Source organism: Falco punctatus (genome assembly GCF_963210335.1).
Source record: "Falco punctatus genome assembly, chromosome: 3".
Taxonomy (NCBI): Eukaryota; Metazoa; Chordata; class Aves; order Falconiformes; family Falconidae; genus Falco; species Falco punctatus.
Genome location: NC_137582.1, coordinates 37,284,493 through 37,307,540, shown reverse-complemented (window position 1 = coordinate 37,307,540; position 23,048 = coordinate 37,284,493). Strand labels below are relative to the sequence as shown.

Genomic DNA, 23,048 nt, shown 5'->3' with positions numbered 1-23,048 from the left:
TGGGTGCTCCAGGGGAAGCTGGTGAGCTCCACATGAGGACTCAGAATTGCACTTCCCACGTAGTGCTAGGATCAGCAGCAAGCTTTAGGCATGCTGCCATTGTGGTGGCTGACACCTGCACGCCAGGGCTGCCAGGGCAAAGCAGGCTTCCTGCAGGCTCTGCAGCTTCCAAGCTGTAACCTAGTCTACCCCACACCACACTTACAAAGACACCGAAGAAGTACCACCTCCTTTGCAAGTCCTTTCCTGGTGCCTCAACCACCAGCGTGGCCCCAGGACCAAGCCAAGCACCACCGCTTTGCAGCCAGGAGACAGCATGGCTCGGGGGGGTCCTGAGCACTATACAGCCACTTCTGAGGGAAGGATCATGAATCTGGGGGTTGTCCTGCTGCAGGGGAGTCCTGAAGCAAACTCTACTAGGCTGCTGTTACAGCAGGCTAGTACAGGTGGTAGCCCCAGATCTCAGAAATGCTGAGGCAAGATAAGCTGTGTACAGCAGGGCTGGGATGGGTGCATGGGGGAGAGCCTCTGAGAAGCCTTCTGTTTCTCTGGCCTTCACACATGAACGTTAGCAGGCCTGAAAACACTGCTTTTAGCCTGAATGAAGGCTGAGTTTCTGGTTCAGTGCTGCTTACCAGGCGGGATCTTCAAAGCCATGTTAGTGGAAGTTTTGGAGTGAAATATCTGTCTTTTTAAGCTGTTTAATATGTAACCTGTCTCAGAAGTAGAAGAGTTTTAACAGCTTTGTGCACTGGCAAAAGGATTTGTCACAACACTTCAAGCATATGATGAGAAGGAGATACGTTACACACAATGAGTATTAAATCCTGGAAAGGAAATCTGCCCATTCAGAAATTCCAGGGCTTAAGGTTTTGATTCTTAAATCATTCACATAAGACTCTGGTGATGTCTCAGGGGATAGGGATTTTTCTTGAGAACAGGAAAACTAATGATAGGATCAGACCCAGAATGATATATGCAGAACCATTGCTACTACTCTATCACTAGTGCTAAACTAGAAGTAAAACTGAAGATTTTTCTGTACAACAAGACAAAGCCAAGCTTGCTACAATACCAGTCAAAAGAGACTGTTTTCCCCTGTGTGCAGGTATGTAACAAAACCAACAGTCCTCAAACAGGTCAGATGAGTCAAGTTAGGAGGGCAGTTTCCTCCTGGTGCAGCTGCCACAGCCTATTCCCTTGATCTTTTTCCATCTAGTTCACATTCAGGAAAGTCTTTTTGGTTCACATCACCCCATAGCTGAATTCCTGCAGTCTTCTGTGCTTTACACATGACTGCAGATAGTGGAATGGTTACTGTACGAGGCTGCCTCTCACACTTGGGTGATAATAGTGTATCAGGAATTATCTATGGCTGTGGTGGCCTCTTACGAAGGTAGGCATAAGTCCAGCAGCTTAAACATCAGCATCCTGCTAAAGCATCTGAAAAACAGGGGCTGAACTCTGCAAAAAAATTAAACAGTTATTTTTGGTTAACCAGCAGGAAGTAAAGCTGTCTTAGGCGTACTGTAGCCTTGGAGTTTACTCCTCGCTGTTCATCCTCTCCATTGCCTTCAAAGTCTGTTTTGGTAGCTCAGATCCTTTCCTCCGTAAAAAAGCTCAATGGGAAGAGAACTGGAGAAAGAGAGAAGTGGTGTGGAGGGAGGGAGGGAAATAGGGTGGGATATTACTTGAAAAAATTGCAAAGGCAAAGCACACCTTAAAGAAGGAGGCCTTCTCCCCTTGGGGGAAAAAAATGTGGAATTTCACCCTGGCTGAAGTTTCCTGAAGTTCAAATGGTTTTCAGGAGGGCCACAGACCTCTGTATTAGCATTGGACAATGTTGCCTCCTCCTCAGTCCCAGAGGGCTGTTGGAACTGAACTGCTAAGGGATTCCTCATGCCAGTGTGATGCACTGGCTCTCCAAAGGGGTGGCCCAGAAGAAAAAGAGCAGCATCTGTTTCTGCCACTGCTGCAGACAAGTTTCTGCAGAGCTGGAGAAGCTTACCCACAGCTTTCTTGTCTGTTCTTCCCATGTTTCCACCAGCATGCAGTGTGGTGAGGCTGTCGGGGCCCTGAGTGCACCAACAGGCTCTGGACAGGCACATGTCTGTCCCCGCACACTGCAAGGAAGCGTATGTGTTTTCATTTCTTTAAACAGGCACTACAGTCTGACCCAAGAATCTCTAATAGTGACTATGGCAAAGCATTTGCATCACAATTTGTTTCATGTAACCATGACAAGATATTTTTTCCCCAAAGCCAAAAAAAAAACTTCTATTGAAATATCATTTTTACAATGTGGCTGCATTAGCCCAACAAAATAACCCCATTAATTCATGTCACAGATGACCATAACAGTCAGGGCTCAGTAAATTATTTTTCTCATTGCTTCAGCAGTGCAAATTACATAAATCTGAATAATACAAAATAGTAACCTTACGTATTTACCTTTTGACATCAGAAGACAAAGTGAACAAAACCATTTGAATCCGGTCATACACACATTAAGTAAAAATCACTGACCACGGCATCCAGAGTAATGCATTTTAGTCCAAAAATCCATAGTCATGATCAGTGATGAAGCTGTAAATTTAGGGGCAATTATCAGTCAAACTTGTGCCACCCTCCAATTTGCATGTTTGCATGTGTTTGCACTGACACTCCGTAGATATAAGACAGTCATTATTGGGCAGTTTTTGCATATGCAAACAGCTGCTTGTGTATTCCTTGGGATGGGTTTTCCAGCCAGATCCTATGCTACCTGAACTATGCTATAGAAGTGGTATGCAAGGACTTGCACTGGAGGACAGGGCTCATTGGCACAATTTGACACAGTCTTAATAGGAAGCTGAAGGGTCAAATCTGTCACTTGCATCTTTTTTTGAATTTTGAAGAACCGGTGCTACAGTGCTCCCTGATTTCACTGCCATCCTGTGGTTTTATGAATGACACTAACTCTTGATTCTACCCCAAACTGTTTTAAAGCTGTTTGTTAAAATGTTCTCTTGTTGGAGAGAATAAAATTGCTAATACTTCTGCCAAAACCTGTGTAGCTGTAGTCACTCAGAACAGTCATGAGGGTTACAGAAATCAATGCCTAAAACTGCTTTTTAAAACTCTCAGTTGTCATAAAAGCATGTTAGATCTGTCCAAGTTCTTTCATTTTCTGGACATATGGCAGGAAACGCTAGAGTCACTGTTGACAGAGGAAACACAGTAATTCCCAGTTTCTTTTCCTTGTTTTTTTCTGTTTCTTGTTTCCTTTTCATAGTACCTGCTTACTCTATGGCTTAGATACAGAAACATCAAAAAATTCAAGGGTAGGGGACATGACCAAAGCTCTGTACCTGTCTCTATGTTAAACTACGTTGCAGTACACGAACAGTGCAATTTTAAAGACTTAGCCACCAAAGAATGGCCTCGGGTGACTGAGGGTCCCATGCCATCTTTCTCACCAGTGAAACAGGTGAGCACTGTAGGGCATTACAGAGCCCATACACTGTTAGTACAATTTAAAGGAACCTCTATTTTGGAGGGGGAGACTGGAAAAGCACACATATACATAAGGTTGTGAGATGGACTCACACCAAATTCTCTGTTGAGCAGTGCTTTGCATTCAGAGAGGCAGTAATGTGTAACATTGATCACATAAACAGTAATCACACCTATGTGAACGACCAAAATGAGATGTCACTCATGACTGAGCATGAGGGATGATCTCAAAGATCATTTCCAACCTAAACAATTCTATGGTTCTGTGATTCCATGTATTCCTTGCAGGGGCTTTTGCTTTCATTCCCTCCATCACTAGTGACTCCATAAGCTTATAAATCCTTAGGGTTTCTGACAGCAGAGAGAGATACATTGGCTTTAACACAACCTAATTCGTTTATCTTAGACATCTCTCTTGGAACGGGAACAGTTCCTCTCTGGTGGTGCTTCTCTCTCCATTGACTAAAACCAAAGCTTTTATGACTGCTGCAAACTAGCTGTCTTAAATATTAGATGTCCAGCATTAATTAAAGTGAATCCCAGACTCACACATTTCAGACGAGTGCCAAAAATTAAATGATATGTAGAATACCTGTCACTCGTGCCCCATCTTGAATTTTGCTTATCCCAGTCCCATGTGCTCTTTCACCACTTTACCAGCACTCATCATGCAGCTTTCTTCAAATACACCACCAGCTATGGGGAAAAAACTACAGTTATGATCATATAACACCATTTTGTTTGACAGAAAAGGATGCAGCACACTTGAAATGGATTATAAAAAAAAATAATTACTAGCCAACAGAGTGTGCCTGTTGGTGTTCACAAAATGGCGTGGCTTTTTGTAACTTAAAGCATTGTCTTGACAAATCAAAAACTCTAGCACCTCAAAGGGAGCATTAACAAAGTGAAAATTTGTAACAAACTGCTTTGTCAATAACATCTGTGAGAAACTGATTCAAAGAATGGGTGTGGTAGGTCTTCTCTACCTTGTATTTCATGCTTTACTTACTCTTACCTTCTTACTTCTGCAGTCTCTTCCAAAGCAGAAAACAAAGCAGGGTTTCAGTTCACTCAGCTGACAGTCTCACAGGTGCCTGGCAAGGAGCTGAGCTGTGTTACAGGTTGCACATTTTGACTGTGGGCAACGTGCCAGTTGCAGTTTCCTTTCAGGTGTGCAGAGCTTCAAGACTAGTTGGCTAGTGGAATTTGAAGTGTCAAAGATCAGTAACACTTTATTATAGGCGGACTGGATTCAGTAAGGCAAAAGGAATCAACAGATTTGCCTTCATCAGATGTTAATTGTAAGTAACATTTACACTTATCTCTCTGCTTTCATGTGTTAAAAATAGTCTTGCTTATGAATAATGGTCTCTGCTGTGACACAGCAATCTGTCCTAGCTGTGCTTTGCCAAGGAACAAAATGTGACCCAAATTGCCCATGGCCTGTCAGTCAGGACAGATTTTCATTTTACAGTGTAAACAGGTAAAAAATTCCTTATAGCTACTGGATAACAGATGAGAACAGACAGGGTGGTTTTACCAGTGCTTTCCCTAATTGTCCTATTTCTTCCAGCCACAACTAAGTGGTTGCTGACTTCTAATGGCAGCCATAGCACCCTTTCTTCTTAGCTTCACTAAAGGGCAAGAGAGCTGCAGGACTGGCAACGGGACTACTTTTCTCTCATTAGTGGAGGAATATGGGATGTATCTGAATAAGCACATTATCTGAGATCAGAAAACCATGTTCAAAGAGAATCATCAAAATACCCCAGCTGACCATGCTTTAGTTCACACCACAGAGCAGCCTCAGAGGGCACAAACTGGTTTACTTGATAGGTAATGAAACTGGGAGATGTGTATTAGTTTATCTACTATGTCTCAGGCACTAATGGTTGTTCAGACCATGGGGTGGAACTAGTCTAAAGAAAAGACCCCCAAAATATATACAGCATGGGCATGGAGTCCTTGGAATTGCTTCCCTCTGGATATCCAGTCCTGCTGGGCTTCCCTGCTTGTTCAAGCAGACATCGCGCTGGCACCCTTGAAAGTCTCCCAGAAATTTTACCTGGACCAGCAAGTAAAGAGCTCACGAAGAGCATGGAAATGTTCACCCAACACAGGCAGTGCTTTCACATTTTATAAATTAGCTATTAAAATAATGCCTGAGGTTTGAGAAAATGATGAGATTGGCTTAAAACAATGATATTAAGGTGCATTTGAGACTTATTAACCAAAAAAATCATACATTCTTGATTTTCAGAGCTCTCTGAATTTCTTCTCTGAAGCTGTCAAAACTTTTAGCAGCATTAGGTAATATTTCTAGGGCTTTCTCTGCAACTCTGAATGTGAGGAATTTATTTTTGAAAAAATAGATGAGGTTCTGATATAATCACACAGTTTCAGAATTTAAGAAGACTCATAAATACTAGGATATTCACAGCAAAACTGCAAGAATTGCTAATACTGAAAACCTTTATGGTTTTAACAAAAACCAGTGTTCCATTCTTGCCCAACTTTGAAGCTTTTAATGTACATAAACATTTAAATGTTGCTGCATATAACTAAGAAGATACTGTTGCTGTCTTTTGTCAACATTTGTTATTTTCTAGCAATTTTCTTTATCAATGCTTTTGTAGTATTACAGTTACCATCATTTACTTTCCTTCATTTAACTTGCACAGCTAATGGAATTATGTGTGCCCCACATGACTGCACAAGGAGCTATATAATTAGCAAGCCAGTTGAAACACCTTTGGAAAGTAAACTTTGTTGCAATCACTGCTTGTCTTCAAGTGTTTTCAAAAGCTCCAATATAATATTTGTGCCTATTTCAGTTAACACAAGAGGTCCTGTGAAGATTGCCTAAATGCTATGCTGCTGGCTTTCTGGCCTAAGTGTGCTGCTTTTTTAATAGAAAAATGTTTCTTTCTGAGGCAACAGGCTTCCATGACTAGGACACTGACACCTCGGGATTTGGGAAAGCACAGCTGTTCAACCTGTGTGACATGGGCCAGCCACTCCAATCAGACGACTAACTGGGCTAACATTACTGCTTTTATTTTATTCTATTTATAATTTACGGCACTTTAGGGAAAGGACTGGTGAGCAAAGCAGGGCCTCTGCTACTCAGTGCTGCCACATAAGCTGTTCTTTGCCTGGTCAAGGGGACAAGTCATCACAATGCTGATGTTGGATGCCTGAGGAGGTAGCTCTTCAGTTCCTTTGTAGCCCTCAGCCCTTAAGTCTCCAACAGGAAAAAGGGTACTTGTCAACACAGCAGGTTGTTTGGTGCCCAGGGTTGCAGCAGCCTCCAGAACTTTCTGCAGTAGTCAAGCCAAGTTCCCACTATGGTTGAAGGACTTTCTAGGGCAAATGGAGACTAAATGAATACCATGAAAAAAGAAAATGTAATGCTTGTAAAGCATGGAAAGTCATCCTAATTCTGTCAGTGGCCAGAATGAAATAGGACAATGATTCTGCCAGCATGCTTTCAGTGCAGCTATTGTGCTGAAAGGAAGGAGAGCTGAGTGCGTTCGTATCTTTCTCCAGCCATGTTTTGCAGATGACAAGCTGGGAGAACAAACACCTTTTCCTAATTGTTTTAAATGCTGTTAGAGAACAAGACATATTCAGTGTCAAGCAAAGATAAAAAATAGTAACAAAGGCCCCAAAAGGCAGGATTCCTAGGATGCTGCTTTGCATGCCTCTGTCTACAAAGATATTTCAAGGTATGCATTGTAGGAGTGATAGAGCAGACCTTGTACAAGAATGTTTAGCTTTCAGCCTGTGGCATCAATGGCCATTGTGAGGGTGGTGAGCCCCTGGCACAGGTTGCCCAGAGAAGCTGTGGGTGCCCCATCCCTGGAAGCATTCGAGGCCAGGCTGGATGGGGCTTTGAGCAACCTGGTCTAGTTGTCCCTGCCCATGGCAGGGGGGTTGAAACTAGATGATATTTAAGGTCCCTTCCAGCCCAAACCATTCTATGATTCTATGATCCTATGTCTTTAACACGCAGCCCAGTGTCCTTTTTCTGTATGTGTAGCAGACACCCAAGCAGCATGTGGGGTCTCATGTGCACCCACTCCACAACTGCCCTGCTGAAAAAGATGCAGTTTTGGTGGTGTGGGCAGCCTGCTGGGCCAGCTGTCCTCAATGGACAGTCTGGACAGCCACACCTGTGTGCTTAGAATTATGCATGTGGTTAAATGCTTTGTTGGATGGAGGCCTAAGTGAACATATCATTCAATATGTTTGACTATCAACAGACATTAGTCGGACATGATTTGTCTCTTCAGAGGATTTTTTAGTTATTCCTTGCAAATTGGTACTTAGTTTCAAACCAAAAAACTTGTCAAGTCCAACCTTCCTTGACAACCTCAGTTCACAGAAAGCAAAATCTTCAGTACACCCTTGACCTGAGATGCTGACTTTCACCAGTGGTTTCCAAAAAGCTGGATGTCCTTTAGATGGGTTTTTTAGTATCCATGATCAGAAGCCCCCATGCAAAGTTTAATTAGGTTAATTGATTATCCACTGGCAACTAGAAATCCATTCCTGAACTGATGGATCATTCAAATATCACTATACTGAGCAGCATCCAAAGGCTCTCAAGCCCTCATCAACCTCAGGGGCCTTTCTGAGTAGGAGAAACAAATTCAAAAAGCATAAAAGTGTCCATGAGAAAGGCTGAGTGACAGCTTCATACGTATCCACAACCTGAATATCAAAGGCCTGCCCGGTTTTCCTTTAGCAACATCAAGGATTAATTTGGTCTGATCTGTTAAGTACAATACTCTCAGCCACAGTTATACTTTAAGCCATGTATTTGCATGCTGGCAGCAAATGTGTGCCTGCCTCTGTAGATACAATTTTGATAGTAGCAGGGATTTGTGTGTGCCAAGATGAATTCTTAAGCAACACCCCCCCTCGAGATATATATACTTTATGCAGCATGGGCAGTGGTAAGGGTGTTGCCCCAGGACCCAGGAGAGCTGGCTCGTGCCTGGGCTTTGTCATTGGCTGGCCAAGTGAGCAGATAGAAGACTATTTTCCTACTTATAAGCTGGGATGACAGCAATTAGAAAGAGTGAGAGGAGAACATTGTATAATGATTATGTATTGGTATCACCATTTCTAGACCAACTCCTCCTCAGCCCATGACTGGGACCTGTAGGCATTACAAAGTCAGTAAAGGTAACTGTAAAGGTAAATGGCAAGTGTATTTGTTGCTTCAGCTGATATACACTAGACCTGAAGATGGAAGCAATATGTTTTGGCCAGTAAGTGAGGAAGGAAAAAGCTTTGTTTCAAGTAGTTACACATATTAAGGACATTATGCAAAGGATTTGGTAAATGTGTGCTCATTTCTGGCTTTATTTTTAATTATCTGGATGACATTTTCATTTGTAACAGATAATGTCTTTAGCATCTGCCTATGGCAACACATGGGCAGCATTTCAGAGCTGTTCTCAGTTGCATTCAGATATGTCAGAGAATTTGTTAGAGCTTCATGTCTCTCCACCTGCCAGGAGAGGCTGGAGCCATAGCACTCTTCTAATGCTAAATACATTTCCTGGTAGCCACATTCACATACTATAAACCAGAGAGGACTGTCTGCATTACACCCAAGGCTGAGGTCGTATAGATCAGCAGCAGACTGCAGTATTGAGCATTTCACATGTGATTTGATAAAGACTCAATGTTCAGAAAAAATAGTTGAAAGTAAATATTCTAGAGAAATCTGCCAGGTGGGTGATAGAGCAGATTTGCTGGTTCCCAGCCAGTCACCTCAGGTAGAGATGCACCAAGGAGGAGCCAGGGAAGTGAAGCATGCTAACAAGATCTCTCATTTCAGCTTACAAGGAAAAGATGAAGGAGCTGTCCATGCTTTCTCTGATCTGCTCCTGTTTTTACCCAGAACCTCGCAACATGAACATCTATAAATATGATGGTGAGTGATTTTCACTGGAAATCATCCTGCAGGTCAGGCAATGTGCTAGTGCTGGGAAATGACTCAGTTCACTATCCTAGTCCACAGTGTTAGTCAGGGAGTATTTTGCTGATTTAACAAATTATTTGCTGGTTTGGGCTGTTACTTTCAACTGATCGTGTAGTACCTGTGATGCTGGCTATTGTTCCTAATAGCAACTAACTAAACTCTTAAAGCTAGCTCTCTCATACCGAGCTGTACTTTTCCTACTACCCATCTGAGAATTACAGCTCTTCACAGCTGACATAATTCCCAAGGAAACTAAGAGAAGATGAAAGCATGCTTAAAAAATTAATCAGCTTGGGCACTGCTCGCAGGGGGTGTGAAACAGCACAGAACCCCACTAAGCTTCCAAAACCGCTGTAAGTTTTTACGTTTATGAGATTAAGGTATAATTAAGCTATTACAGATAAAATGGAATGTACTTCTCCTGAGAACCATTTTCAGTCCATAATCTGCCACAGCATTTAAAACGCCCAAGGAAAAGATGCTAAGTCATTTGTCTGTACTTCTGATCCTACACTAATATCTGTGCTACTTGTCTCCTCAGTACTCCTGAGGTATTGAAGGGCTTACCATTTCTCACTTCATTGTGCAGACATGGAGGTGAAACAAATCAACAAACGTGCCTCAGGCCAGGCCTTTGAACTGATCCTCAAGCCGCCATCTCCGGTCTCAGAAGCACCACGAACTTTAGCTTCTCCAAAGAAGAAAGAGCTCTCTCTTGAGGAGATCCAGAAAAAGCTGGAGGCTGCAGAGGAGAGGAGAAAGGTATCTTTCCTTAAAAGAATTCTTGTAATTAGACCTGACTTAGTGTACAGAATAACAGCCAAGATTCCTGTCCATTTCTGTGTTTTCCATTACCATCACTGACTCACAGTGGTCTGCATGGACAAAAAATGCTAACATGTTTAAAGAAGCAAATGGGTTCAGTTTTTTTCAGCAGTTTGCAAACAAACCTCACTGTTTTTGATGCCTGGGAAGTATGCACCACAAAATACAGATCACTTTGGGCAGGAGGCCCAAGTGGTTTCAAATACACATGCTTACTGTGTGAATGTAAGTGGCTCATAGAGCATCTATAATAGTTGCTGAAAACAGCACAATTATTCTGGTGTCTAAGTTTAAAAGACTGATGTGCAATTCAGACAGCTACTGTCTTGGCTACCAGATCTTGACTCCTTGTAACACCCATGGAAATTACTCACAAGCCCTTCCTGAGGCAGCTAAAATGTCTTCTTTATGCAGCATGGAGGCATGTCAGCCCTGAATAAAGAGTGTTCTGGATCCACCACACACTCGAATGAAGATGCAAGCATGCATAGCCCTTGTAAGATTGTGTACAGACTAAGTCTTCACTTTTTTTATGACTTTACCCATAATGGTAAAACCCTGTTTCATAATCAATGTTTGTCACACAGGGTTTGGAAGGGTTGTTACACTGTCTTCGCAAAGGTTAGTGCAAATGCAGGGTGCATGCAGCAGGAAGTCTTAACTGTTTATTTGGCTTTGATCATGACCGATGTGTTGAAGAGGTCTTTATTTGTTCTAAGTCAGAGCTAGCTCAGATTGCTTTATGTTTGGGGTTGGGGGTTTTTTTGGAAGGTAAAAGGCCAAATTCTATATCAGATAAGTCAGGCAGTGACAGGCAAAGCCAATGAGACACTCACCATAGCCAGAACGAATTGCCAGTCTGAAAAATAGCAGTGTTCTGTATGGGCCCAGTGTTTATGCTGTGTTGCACCATTTCAGGAAAGTCACGGCTGGCTGCAATGGCCACAGAAAACTCAAGCTGTGGTAATATTGTCCTGGTTAATCCATATCTCCTTTTGCTATGGCACAAAAGGAGAGCCACAGAAGTGAGAGAAGCCTCAAGAGCCACAGAAGGACTTTCTGTGTCCTTCAACCAGGTGATCAATGCTGTTTTGTGGTAAATCTGCCTGCACCAGTTAAACTGGAGTTAGAAACCCCTTCCACTTGCCCATGGAGTCCCTTGTAGCAGGTATCTGAAAATGAAATGAGCTTTGAGGTCTCTAAGCCTTTCATTTATCTTTTAAACAATGTGATTTATTATTAAAGCTGACATTTACAGAATCTTTTCCAGATATGGACAAAAATGTATGCAGAAGTCCAGGGACAGCAGATATGCCACAGACAGCACATGGAACAGCTCCAACAAAAGCAGCTCCATTCTCTTCTTTCACACCTGTCTGACCAGATCAGGGTCGGTTCCAGGAAACTCAGTGGTTAACAGTGGTGTATGGTGGCAATGTGAGTCCCCTGAAATCAGTAGATCTGGATTACTGACAGGTCCTTAAAACCTCACCCTCAGTTTTGATTTGCAGTGAAACCTGGCTATTCTGGATCTCACTAATGTGAACAATTAATTTAGATGAATACCGAAGTGTTGCCACATTTGCCATTTCTGCTGCCTTGCTAACACGACTGTGCTTCTAATGCACACACAATACCACTATTGCTTCTTTTGAAGAAATACTTCTGCCAGAGTATTAATTTCAGTAAAAAGACATGACTGTATGTGAAAGGAATATGCATTTGCACTAGCACCTGACCAGAAATATGAGCTTTCATAGACCGAAGTGATGGTATGCCCCAAAGACTCAATATGTGAAGTGCCTCTGTGCTGCATACAAATACTCAAGCAAAGATATGGACACAGAATGAAATGGCAGCAATTAAGAAGCTTGATATTATGCATACGCTTAGTGGGAAATATAAATTGAATGTCCCAGAGATTTCATTTCAATTATTTCATTACTATTCATTTCTTCCTAAAATAAAAGTCGTTGTGCAATAATCTGGTCATCAGTGATAGCAATACAGACACCTGCCATTTCTTCCCCTTGGACCTATATTCATTTTGAATGAACATATAACTGGTTATGTTAATAGACAAATTCCCCCACATTAGCATTGCAGCAGAAATTGCTGGGAAAGGAACAAAGAACAGAGCAAAAAACTTCATTACATCACTGTTAAAATCCCTGGTGCTCTCCTATCTTAACTATTGCCTTCATTTTTGTCCTGAAAGTGTATAATGCAGAGAAGGATAAAAAAGCAATCAGAGGAATGGAAAATCTTCCATAAAAAGATAAATGAAATGGTTCACTTTTCAGCTTGGAAAGAGACAACAAATGAAAGATGAGGTAGAAGTCTACAAAGTCATGAATGGTAATGAGAAGATGAATAAGAACAGTTATATTCTGTTTCATGCAATCCAAAGGGAAGAAACCCTCACTGAAATCATCAGACAGCAATTTCAAAACAGAGAGGGGGGATGAGCTTTCCATGTACTATAAAATCAAGCTATATTTTTTATCACAGAATATTTATAGATCATTAAAGTATTATTTATTTCAAAAAGGTAATAGCAAAATTGATAGAGTGCTACCTTGTAAGAAAAGATTATATGCATGCAGCCTCTGGGTCAGAAAATATGTAACTTGTTGACTGCTGAAAGCTAGGAAGCTGTATCTATCTGTCTCTCTGTTAAGAGAGAGAGAGATATATACATATATATATATAAAGGAAAGGACCAGGCAGGTTTGCAAACTTCATCTACATTTTCCCTAAGCATCTTCCACTTTCTGCTGCTAGACAAACCATGCAGACTTTCCCTGACATCCCGCATGGCAGCCGTTATCATACCTTTCAATCTATGTACAACAGCTGTCAGGCATGACCATTCTAGATAGTGTCCTTCCAGCACAGTTCTAATTAAAATCAAGTGTAACTAATGGATGAGATTTGCCTTTTTGGAAAAAATACTAATTGATTTCACACTGTTTAGGAATTAGGTTGTGCTCTGTTAATTAGACAGTATTCATTAACAAATTTTCAAACTCATGAGAATGTCTACAGCAATACATGCACTTCAGCAGCACCCTGCTTATGCTGTTTCATGTTTATCATTCTTGTGTGTTCCCTTATAGGCTTTTACAGGGCTCTTTCTTTTTCTCCCTCTTATTTTCTACTGCACTTGACAGTCATGACCTCACACTCTCTTGGTTTCATGACCAAACCAAGAGTTTCACCTGAGGCATTTTTTTCCTTTTGCACCACACTGTGAGACCCATTTGGGCTAGTTATAGATTTGTCCTTTCCATTTATAGAATCCTCTTTACAGCATGTCATTATTATCCCATTATTTTTTTGGCATATGTGTGCTATATTTTCCCACCTTGGTGGATAATCAGAAAGATCTTTTCATCCTTCCCACTTAAGAAATTAGAGCACAGTGTCATTGTATGCAGCAGAAGTTTATTTCTTACAGAGTCTTTAACATTTATCAGTTTTTACCCATTGGCCTTGAACGTTCAGCTATTATTACCCTTGACTTTAAATGCCATATGTCAAATTATATATCTTTACTGCCCATGTTCAACTTACTAGCATACAAATTAAACACTAAAGGGGCACAAATTTCTACTAGACTTTGGATTACGGGAGAAAAATTGAATGCAATTAAATCCTTTTAATATCTTTGTATTGGGATGAAATTGAATCAGGCTTATCCCTAGTGCTTAGTGCTATGAACAACGCAGGAGAACAGTCATATTTTTTAACTTTCATGCTGTTGGGTATAGACTTATAGCTACATGAGGTTTTAATACCATTACCGTGCAACGCTGCAGGATAAGCACCCATGCAGCCTAGCCCGGGCAAGGCTGGCTGTGCTTCCTGAGGCAGGCAGGCAGCCCAGGGCATCTCTGCCAGCATCGTGGCTGCACTCTGTGTCAGGCTTCAGCACCCAGTCCCCTGCCCCTTGAGCCAGCCCCACAGCCTGCCCAGAGGCACTTCTTAGCACTCTTGACCCATCTCTCCTTTGGCATCAAAAAAGACACCTGTGCCTTACCTCACGGTGCAGCAGGCTGCTGGGGGAAAAGGCTTCACTAAGGCGCAGAGGGCAGCAGTGCTGAGGGACATATGCTTCCTCCTAGACATTGCATGGGGCCTGCAAAACTTCCCACAGAGAAGGGATGGGCACCTTCCCTGGCAAAAAATGGAGCTTGCTTTCTTCGTTCAACTCATTCCTGCTCCCCTCCTTGGTTTCCCACCAAATCTGTATACGAGCAGGCTGGGCAGGAGGACAAGCGCTCGCTGAGACATTTTCCAAGACATTTGCCTCCTGTGTTGCCCATGTACTGACCTCCCTTTCAGTTACTGCTGGCCCTTGGCTGTGGGGAAGGAATACAGCATGAAGTGCTTTTCCATGTAAAGGTCCCAGTAATACTTGCGGAATCAGCACTGGAACCGGGTGTTTCTGCCGCATTTTGATTTACACTGCAGCATTTCCATGCATGGTGCTTCACTTCCAACATTTGCAAAAGCCAAAACCACAAGCCACTTTGCAGCTGCTCCTCCAAAAAGCATAAGCCTGTAGAGTACGTGCCTGCAGGAGAATGTTTGCTACCAGCTAGGAGAGGCTTTGATGTTAGGTGCCACAGGGTCTGTCTCAGAGCACATGTAGTCATGAGCAGAGAGAGCATACGTCCCAGTGCTGGCAAAGCTTCACCCTGCCCTGGGCTTTGCTGCTAATGAACAGTCATAAGACAAACTGAAATTTATCTTCATTACCTTTAAAATGCCAGGCCTCAGACAGCAGGAGATCATGAAACACCTCTTGAGCAGGTGGGTGAGCATCAGACAGAGGGCTCAGGTGGTATCTCTTGCATCCCTCTGACATGCCTTGTTCACTCTCACAGGTCACAACCCTGAAAGCAGCAATTGTGTGCCAGTTGAGGAAGAGAAAGTGAATTTTCCTGAATCACATTGTGGATGGGCTCTTTGTTTTTTGTTACTCCATGTTCTAAGTAGCCCTGACCCAAAGATCCCTTGGCAGACTGGACAAAAAAAAGATAAAAAATCTTTAAATTCAAGCAAACTTTTGCACGATCTAGTTTCAGTAGAAGCAGGACCTCACCTACAGTTCCAGCTCAGATGTCTCTGACTTTCCTGCCATATGGCCATTTCACTTCTCTGCTCTGTGATCCCATTGAGCAGGAGCATCCCCCTCTTCTTGGTGTCTCTTTAGACCTTCTTTGCTTTGGGAGAGAAACTGCTTTCCCTGTGTATTTGCATGCTGCTTGGGACAGTGAGTCCTCAAAACATCCAGAACAGGTGCTATTGTAACAGAAATAATAGTATTCCCAGTGAGGAATAAGATGTAATCGTGCAGAGATTATTAGAAGCCAGTGCCATGAGTGAGGTCTAACTTGAGCCCATTCCCTTGCTTTTACATGGAAAAACCCCTACTTCAATTCCTTCCCCTGCAAACATCACTACTTCAAGTCACCATTTCTTTCTGATTAATACCTAGGCTTCGCTTTGGCATTTACATTGCAGTAGGAGCCTTTAATTCTGTGTTCACATTCTGCTTCATTAATAGTATCCCTTAAATACACAATGCACTGAAGAATACCAAGGGTAATGCAGCTTCTACTGAACAACTGAATTTTTAAAAAATCCAGCCAGTGAATGAATGTGTTATGAAAGTGAAGTGCTCATGACTGGCAGCGTGCCTCATACATCCTGGTAACTATGGATCCTAGTATCTAAAGTGAATGCATTTGAACTGAAATTCCTAGTTTAAAAGCAGTTGTCTGAGCACATTTCTTGCTTAAAAGTAATCCTTTCATTTTATCTCTGCGTCAATGGCTTCAATATTTGGATATACATGTCAAAGAAAAATAGATAAATGAAAGGAAATAAAGGACCTGTTACTCAGATAAGTAGAATTTTCTTCCTGTGAGTAATAACTAAAATATATATGTATCTCCAAAGCCAGTTTCAGTAATAATTCAGTAAATAATTTTGCTCACAAAGTGAATGTTTAGTTCTCTGCATCTATCTCTGGCCAGCTAAATATGAGATGTGCATTACCTTTTGAAGCACACATCTCTGAAAACTCAGGGTGCCCATGATATTTTACAGATATGACATGAATATCAAAGGAGTTTGCCTTCATGAGCCGTCTTTTTAACACAGCAGTACATGTCTAGGAGCAAAGGTATCTGTACCAGCATTTTTATTCCTCCACATCTATTATTAGATGCTGTAGCTACAGCTGCATTGATTATGTCTTGTTATATTTAAAAAGTCTTCTGGATATTCCACCTTGAATATTGCTTTTTTCTTTCTCCACCATTTCATACTTTTCTTTCCTGATTAATTTTCTTTATCTATCATCCCATTTCCAGCCTTTTTTCACTCGTTTTCTCACAATAGCTGTGCAAGAAGCTCTTAGCGTAAGCCATTTACAAATGTGTTAGAACACGGACTATCAAGGATTTGAAACGATCTTTTCCAGCACTTCAGTCAGTACAATGCTGAAAATAAACTTGGAATAAAAATTCCTACATATGTTGGAATCCTGTATTGAGACTGTGGGAGTCCAAACACAGCAGATAAAAGCCAACACAAACAACCAAGGGAGTCTATTAATCCCAGCCCTACTGGGTATCTGGGGTCATTCATTTACCCATTTCTGCATATGTAGTAGACTTTGAACGGACAGGGTGGCCAAGTTCTTTTGCCAGATATGTTGGAAACAGAAAATAGGTTGACAATCCAGTACAAAAACATACCAGCCGCCTTCCAAAATCGTCATAAGGGGATTTCAAAACTGGTCTGAACACCAGGGAAACAGGCAGGCTCACAGCAGGGGTACAATGGAGTTAGAAAGGGGACGTGAGCATAAATGAGACTTTACCGCATGGGTGTTTCGTGGTGGGGAGGGGGGTCCCTTTATTTTGAACCAGCGGTGGTTACTTTGAAGATTTTAAACGAGGAAAAGGGATGCCATCTAAGGCATATTGTAAATGAAAATCACATTAATGGGTGTGCAGTCTGTTCCCAAGGCTTGGTTTAGCTTTTATTTAGACTCTTACTGGTGCCAAGCACAATTTGCATCCAGTAAATACTGAATGCGAGTATAAGGATTTTCATCATTATCATGCATTATTGGACAGATTACTTTTGAACGTGTTGTCTGTCAGCATAGCCTCCAGAACTGTGTGTACTTTGATATGGAACTCTAATTTTTCACTATTTTCCTGAATTTATGATAATAAGAAGTAGTTCCAGAAGGCAAAGCAATTGAATGGGAGAAAATAAATCCTGAAAAATGGGCAAGTGCCCCAAAGTCTCAAAGGCATTTTGCTACTTCCCACTGAAAGCCAATGCTTTTTTCAAAAATGGTGTCTGAAGGCACAGTCCAAACCTTACTTTTTATTATAGTATCTCCACGGGCCCTGAATGTCGTTGGAAATGTCTGTTTTCCAAATCTGAAAAGGTTTGATTTTATAATGTATATTACATATACATACAAACACCATGAAATGTTAGCCTTTGAGATTAACAAGTCATTTCTTAAACTCTTCAAGGGAGAGAACATTACAATTACTATCATGGCACCTTTTCTATGCAAACTCCCAACAGGAAGGGAAATAGATTCTTAGATTATCAAAGTTGCTTTTAGATCACTTAAGCAAAGGGTTCACAGAATTCCTATCAGCAACCAAAATTTAATGACAGTAACTTTTCCAAAAGTAGATGAAAGGTTGCCATTGAATACTGAATTAAACAGAAAATGCAGAATAACTTCACAAGTGCTGGTCAAACTGAGCCACTCAATTTGATCCAAAAGTGGTAAAGCAATATGAAGATGTTCAATTGTTTCAGTTTTACATTGTACCAAGTCTTTCAAAATAACTTTTTTACATTTTGAAATAGCCTACAGTTAAAGAAATGTTGAATGCCAGGTATCTGAAATGAAGTATTTTGGTCCAAACTAACCTACTTTTATTATATGATTATTAAAATTATTTATGTTTTTGTTAGACTTATGGGGCTTTTATGATTTTTCAATTAGTCTACAAAACTCCCTCTTTGCCCAATTCTTTTGCCCTTTGGCTCATCCTCCTTGTATTCTCTACCAGTGAAACTCCCTCTGCTTTCGGCTGCACCTGTCTGGGGACTTTTTGTTTCTCTTTGCAACATCTTTTGGCCTGCACAGCAGTTATTTTCTCTGAGTCAAAGATCTGAAACATGCTTGCTCTATTACTCTCTGTTCAGCATATACTATAATGGGGGTAAGAGCCAGGAAGAGCCTTTGGAAGCTACCAACCATTTCATTAGGCCATTCCTATTAACAAGTGCTCCAGGGATCACAGGCTGAGAAATGAGCCCTTAATGGCAACCAGGCCAGAGGAAAAAGCAAATATATTAAGTGGCCAAGATGGATGAAAGCAGCGCTTTCCTCTGATCTCAGGCAAGCCATCACAGCCTTTCAAAGCCAGATATATTTTACTCCAGTGTCTTGCTGCAAGATGTTCTGCCTGGGTTTTTCTGCCTTTTCTAGAATTTGCTCAATTTGCCTCATCAGTGCATTTGGCGTTATGTATCTCTTACCTTCATTAAAATATTCATTTTCTCCTCCTAGTTGGATCTCACTCGTGTAAAAGATTGCAGCTTTTTGCACCCCATTTAAAGCCACATGATAGAATTTAATAGGATTCATTACTGCTAATTGTAATTATTGATTAAAGCCCTTATTTTAGGCCTTAGACTAATTCATTTTTACGGATAACAATGGCAACAGTGCATTGTGATCTGCACTGAAATACGCCCTTAGCTTCCTGGAGACATATTCCATTCCCTGTTTTCTGTTTCCTTCTCATGCTCCCTCTAATTAATTTTATCCAAAAGCTTACAATGTTGTTTATCATTTGCAAATAACTGCTCTGAAATATATTGTCTTTTTGACTAGGCTTCCCTGGAGGATGGGCCCAATGCTGCAAGTTCTTTGGCTTCTTTTCTAGGATTAGTGGTTTCATATTAGTAATTTGATTTTAAATAAATTACAAAGCTTATGGTTCTGAGCAATGAGTTTATAAAGAAGAATGACACAGTATTGTGCATGGGCTGCATCTATTTCATTCCTACCTGCAGTTTTCATCTTCCTTGCAAAATCTGAACTTTTAACTAAAAATAGCTTCTTTGTTATTTTCTATAGAGAAAAAAAAAAAAAAAAACCACACTTTTTTTCCCTTCCTGATCAGTGAGGTGAAGACAAACATAAATATCACAGGAAAAGAAACACATTGTCTGGATTGATTCTGTCTCTTTCAGGACAGTAAACTTCAAAGCCTGTTACTAACTATTCAGGCACATTAAAGGATGATCCAGCCTAGGTGAAAATGTACCTCTCTCCTGTGTCGGCAACCTCCCTTTTAACACTGTACATGCCTTCAGCCCCCAGTCCCCTGTCCCTACAACTAAAATGCTCATAGCTGAAAGACTGCAGCTGTCAGAGGTTGAGCAACTACTGCAGTAACCCAGACGACCCCGAGCAGTAACACGACAGCATTTCTTATTAACAGAAGTGCTATGGACACTTCTTTGCTGCTGCCACCTCAGGCACATACCCCACATTTAGCTAGTGCTTCTCAGCCCCTGTTACTAAATCTAATCTGGTTTATACCCAGAAGTGATCTTTCCAAACAGCGCATGGAACAACCAAGCAACAAACTTTACACAGTTTCCGTAAGCAGTGAACTGTTGCCCTATGGGGCTTACTTTGCTCCGTATCAGTATTTCTGTCTCTCTGTTTTCAGTCCCAGGAGGCCCAGGTGCTGAAACATCTGGCAGAGAAGAGGGAACATGAGCGAGAAGTGCTTCAAAAAGCTTTGGAGGAGAACAATAACTTCAGCAAAATGGCAGAGGAAAAGCTGATACTGAAAATGGAACAGATCAAAGAAAACCGTGAAGCTAATTTAGCTGCTCTTATTGAACGTCTCCAAGAGAAGGTAACCACACCATCACTCCTCACCTTAGACTAGAAAGGAAAACCTATGAACATTTCAAAGGGATGTTGTGGGTAGCTCTTATCTCAGTTGCTACACTTCCATGAATTTTAAGAGCACCTGATGCCTATCTAAACCACCACTCACTTTTGAAAAAGACTGAACTTTTATAACCACACAATCATAGGATAGTTGAGGTGGGAGGGGACCTCTGGAGGTCATCTGGTCCAACCCCCCTGCTCAAGCAGGGCCACCTAGAGCTGGCTGCCCAGGACTATGTCCGAGTGGCTTTTGAATATCTCCAAGGATGGAGACTCCACAACCTCCCTGGGCAACCTGTGCCAGTGCTCAGTGACCCTCACAATGGAAAAGTGTTTCCTGATGTTCAGAGGGAACCTCCTGTGTTTCAGTGTGTGCCCAGTGCCTCTGGTCTTGTCACTGGGAACCACTGAAAAGAGCCAGGCTCTGTGCACCCTCCATTCAGGTATTTCTACACATTGATGAGATCCCCCCGAGCCTTCTCTTTTCCAGGCTGAACATGCCCAGCTCTCTCAGCTTTTCCTTGTAGGAGAGACTGAGATGCTCCAGTTTCCTAATCTTCATGGCCTTGGCTGGACTTTTTCCAGAGAAAGGTTGATTTTCTAGCTTTTAAAAAGTGCTGTGAACAAATGAAAGGTCACTTGTGTTTAGATTTGGGCTTTTAAGAAAACTCATCGGTCAAATCAAACAATTGTCCTGTGTCTGTAGTTCTTGGTTTCTCAGAGGAGGAAGATGAAAACACGTGGGGGAAAAATCTTCCCTATATATCAAAAGGGGTCTGTTCTTCCATAAAACTTGCAATAAAAAGAGTGTAAATTTTCTTTTGGAGATCTTTGGTACAGCCAGAGGAAATAGGTAAATCACAAACCCCACCATGCAGGACAAAGAGGGCCCTTCTCCAAAGCAACCCTTCCACACACCAGAGGGAAACACGCAAATAAAGATTTAGAAGTATTAAGAAAAAAAAATTAGTTCTGCATGAGTGATCACTTGTTTCTCCCAGTGATGAACTTTCTAATATGTGAGTAAATTGACTAACAGAAAGAAAATAGCTCTCAGGGGTTTTCAATGAGATCTTCTCCATAAGCACCTCTGCTTCTTTGGTGGAGGCCAAAGTCTCAGAGAGTACGAAAGAAACAACAGAAACCAAAGGATGATGGTACAAGTAACTACACAAACGGGCTGGTACTTGAGCTTAAGAACTCTATCCAGATTACTTGACATTTTTGCATTAGATTAGTTTGCAGGCACATATTCCAAAGTTCATGAAAACAAAGGCAAAAGCCAATTAGTCATCCTTGAGGTCCAAAAGGAAATAGGAAGGACAGCTGAAGCATCTCTCTGTCCTAGGTTAATATTAACAGACTGTTAAACCCCATTTCCACAGCAGTATGACAGCATACGTGCATGAAATCCAAAGAAAGCTTCTGGACAAAGATGACAGTAACTCATTTTGGAATGTTTGTACAGACGAGTAATTAAGAATTGCATAACTATACAGTTTTGCCAACATAAAAGCAGCCCTTGAATATGCAGGAAAAGAAGTGAGATATCTGGGTCCAAATCTTCAAAAGTTATACAGAACTGTGGATGCCACAAGGTACTGGTGCCTAGAAGTTCCTGCAATCAAAAATAACTTCTGTATACTGCAGTTAATAGGAGCCTCAAGGAACAACTCTTATAAACTCTAGCATTCAGAATTATGGATCTTTTAAGAACTGATTTACAAGTTCAATTGATGCAATAAGCTGCCTTGGCCTGTGATCCATAGTCCAACTCAAACAATACAAATGTAACTGTTGCCTCCTGTGCATTTTTTACCATAAAAGACTCTAAAGCATGGAGTCTAGGGAGTACCTTAAACTAAGGTCAGCTAAGTGACTACTTCTGTAGGCATCTTGTGCTTGTCCTTTGGATGTCTGGGTTTTTTTTTTCCCAGTGATCAGACACAAGAGGTAGAAGTCTGATAGTCTGATAGTTGAAAGGACAGAAGCATAAACCAAAAACACAGAAGCTGCCAAAAATCATAGTTCTATAAACATCTCAAGCAGAATTCATTTGACAGCTGTTGTTCCTGACCACAGATCCATTTCCGCAGAAGTGTCTGAATATACAGTGGCTCAAATAAGTCTTAATTAATTATGACTGCTTTCGTAAAAGGAAAAAAACATGGCTGAAAGTGGACAGAAGGGTCTAGCACTGTTTTTGGTAACTGCATCCTTTCTCCATCACAGCCAGAGAAAAAATGGAGAGGACAACTAGTTTCATCATACGGTCTAAAGGGATGTTTGAGAGGTTCAGATTGACCCCTCTTGGTGATACTAAATTTATTTATACTTCCTAAATGTTACAGATAACACAGTCATCAACACTTCTGCATACACTGTTCAAGCAATTAATTCAAGCCCACTCATCCTTTCCTGTATTTCAACATCTGGGAATTCAAAGGGCAAATACGAGTACATGGCACGTTTTACGCTGCATGCAGCAGCTCTCTATGTGGGCCTTTAAAATTTAACTCTGTGAGGTGCTGAGGATTATAAGGTCGTATCAGATAAAGGACTGAGCTCCACAGCATAAGTAGAATGTTAAACATCAAATGTGCCTCAGGCGGGTCTGGTGGATGACACCTCTCTGGAGTTGCATCCTTTAAAGATGGTTGTGCTGTGAAACAAGTTTTGCACAAGCATCAAATG

General features: G+C 41.4%; 1 protein-coding gene across 1 annotated transcript in view; it reads left to right on the top strand.

Annotated features, from left to right (window-relative positions):
- Nucleotides 1–23,048, top strand: part of STMN2 (stathmin 2) — a 60,047-nt gene that overhangs the window by 18,670 nt on the left and 18,329 nt on the right. Inside the window, exons 2-4 of the mRNA XM_080380247.1 lie at nucleotides 9,353–9,448; nucleotides 10,086–10,258; nucleotides 20,125–20,316. Coding sequence (XP_080236373.1) covers nucleotides 9,353–9,448; nucleotides 10,086–10,258; nucleotides 20,125–20,316 — 461 coding nt within the window. The remainder of the gene's footprint in view (nucleotides 1–9,352; nucleotides 9,449–10,085; nucleotides 10,259–20,124; nucleotides 20,317–23,048) is intronic.